Source organism: Aptenodytes forsteri, unplaced genomic scaffold, assembly GCF_000699145.1.
Source record: "Aptenodytes forsteri isolate BGI_AS27 unplaced genomic scaffold, ASM69914v1 Scaffold120, whole genome shotgun sequence".
NCBI classification, from domain to species: Eukaryota; Metazoa; Chordata; class Aves; order Sphenisciformes; family Spheniscidae; genus Aptenodytes; species Aptenodytes forsteri.
The window spans coordinates 4,259,887-4,261,195 of record NW_008795938.1 but is presented as its reverse complement, the minus strand read 5'-3'; the positions used below and the strand labels follow the sequence as shown (position 1 = coordinate 4,261,195).

At 71.0% G+C, this 1,309-nt stretch overlaps 1 protein-coding gene across 1 annotated transcript in view; it reads left to right on the top strand.

The window, feature by feature from the left end:
* Positions 1–1,309, top strand: part of TAF1C (TATA-box binding protein associated factor, RNA polymerase I subunit C) — a 17,760-nt gene that overhangs the window by 8,348 nt on the left and 8,103 nt on the right. Inside the window, 4 exon segments of the mRNA XM_009285240.1 lie at positions 83–218; positions 313–441; positions 603–790; positions 900–1,036. Of these exon segments, the coding sequence (XP_009283515.1) occupies positions 83–218; positions 313–441; positions 603–790; positions 900–1,036 (590 nt within the window).

The window sequence follows — 1,309 nt, the reverse complement described above, 5'->3', positions numbered from 1 at the left end:
CCGCGGGTCGCGGGGGGTGGCGGGGGGGACCCGAGGGAGAGGGGCAGCTCTGCCCTGTGCCGGCGCTGCCTTCTCCCCGCAGGCTGCAGCGCCTCCGCCACGACCCCCAGACCATGTTTTTTCGGGACCCTTCGTCCTGGCGCTGGAGCGACTTCACCGCCCACCCGCGGGTGCTGAGCTGCGCCGACCGCACCGGCCTGCAGTGCCTGGACGCCCGGGTGAGCCCGGGAGGGTGAGCACGGGGCCGGCGGCAGGCAGGGGAGAGGGTTCCCCAGCCCGGGGTGCTGACAGCACCCTGCTCTGCTGCTGCAGGCCCCTGAGAGATGCCACTTCGACTTGTTCAAGGTGGGCGAGGAAGCCGGCTGCCAGCAGGGCGAGCGCGTGGTGCTGCCCATGTACCTGGGCAGGGCTCACCCCTCCCAGCACCTCGTCACCACCCAGGTGAGTCCCGTCACACCTCGGGGGGTGACAGCCAGGGGCCGGGGGGACACCCCGGCACAGCCCCGGCTCCCAGCACCTGCGGGGCAGGGGGATCACCCAGCTGAGGGGGGCTGCCACGGCCTGTTGGGGTGAGCCCCCCTGAGCCATGCCCCCTGTCCCAGTTCTCCATGTACGTGCTGGACGAGCGGTTGCCGCTGGTGCCCGTGCTGAAGTGGGCGCACATGATGAAGGCCCCCCCTCTCTTTGCCCACCTGACACCGGGGGGCCCTGGAAGGAGCCATAAGGTGCTGCTCGGCGCATCCCCCACCCAGGAGCTGCTGCTGTTGCAATACCGGGGTGAGAAATGGGGCTCCGGGGGTGCTGCAGGGCTGGGTCTCCTCTGTGCCCGTGTCCCAGCCTCCTTGCCCCTGGGACCGGCTGCCACCGCAGCATCGGTGCTCACCGGTCAATTTTTGGCATGGCACCCGGCCGGCCTGCCAACTGGCGGGGCCTCCGCAGAAGCTGCACAGCGTCGCCGGCTGCCTGCAGCACCTGCCCGCCCAGCTTCCACACCGCCACCGCCTGCTCCAGCAGCGCCTCGGCGCCCCGGCTGCCGGTGGGTGTCCCGCGTCGCCCTGGGGTGCAGGTCCCCGGGGGAAGGACGTGGGCTGGAGGGGGGGAGTACAGCCCTAGCTGTGCCCTGAGGGGGGTGGTGGTCGAAAAAGCAAAAGCAAAGGCCTGAACAACCCCGTGCAAGAGATTAATGATCTAGAAAAGGACGTGGTGGGCAGGAGCCAGCAGTGAGAGCGCCCATGGCAGGGTGGAGGCAGCCCCCACTGCTGGCCAGGCCCCCGGAGGGGGCCCGGGGGCAGGACCCCGGGGGGCATGC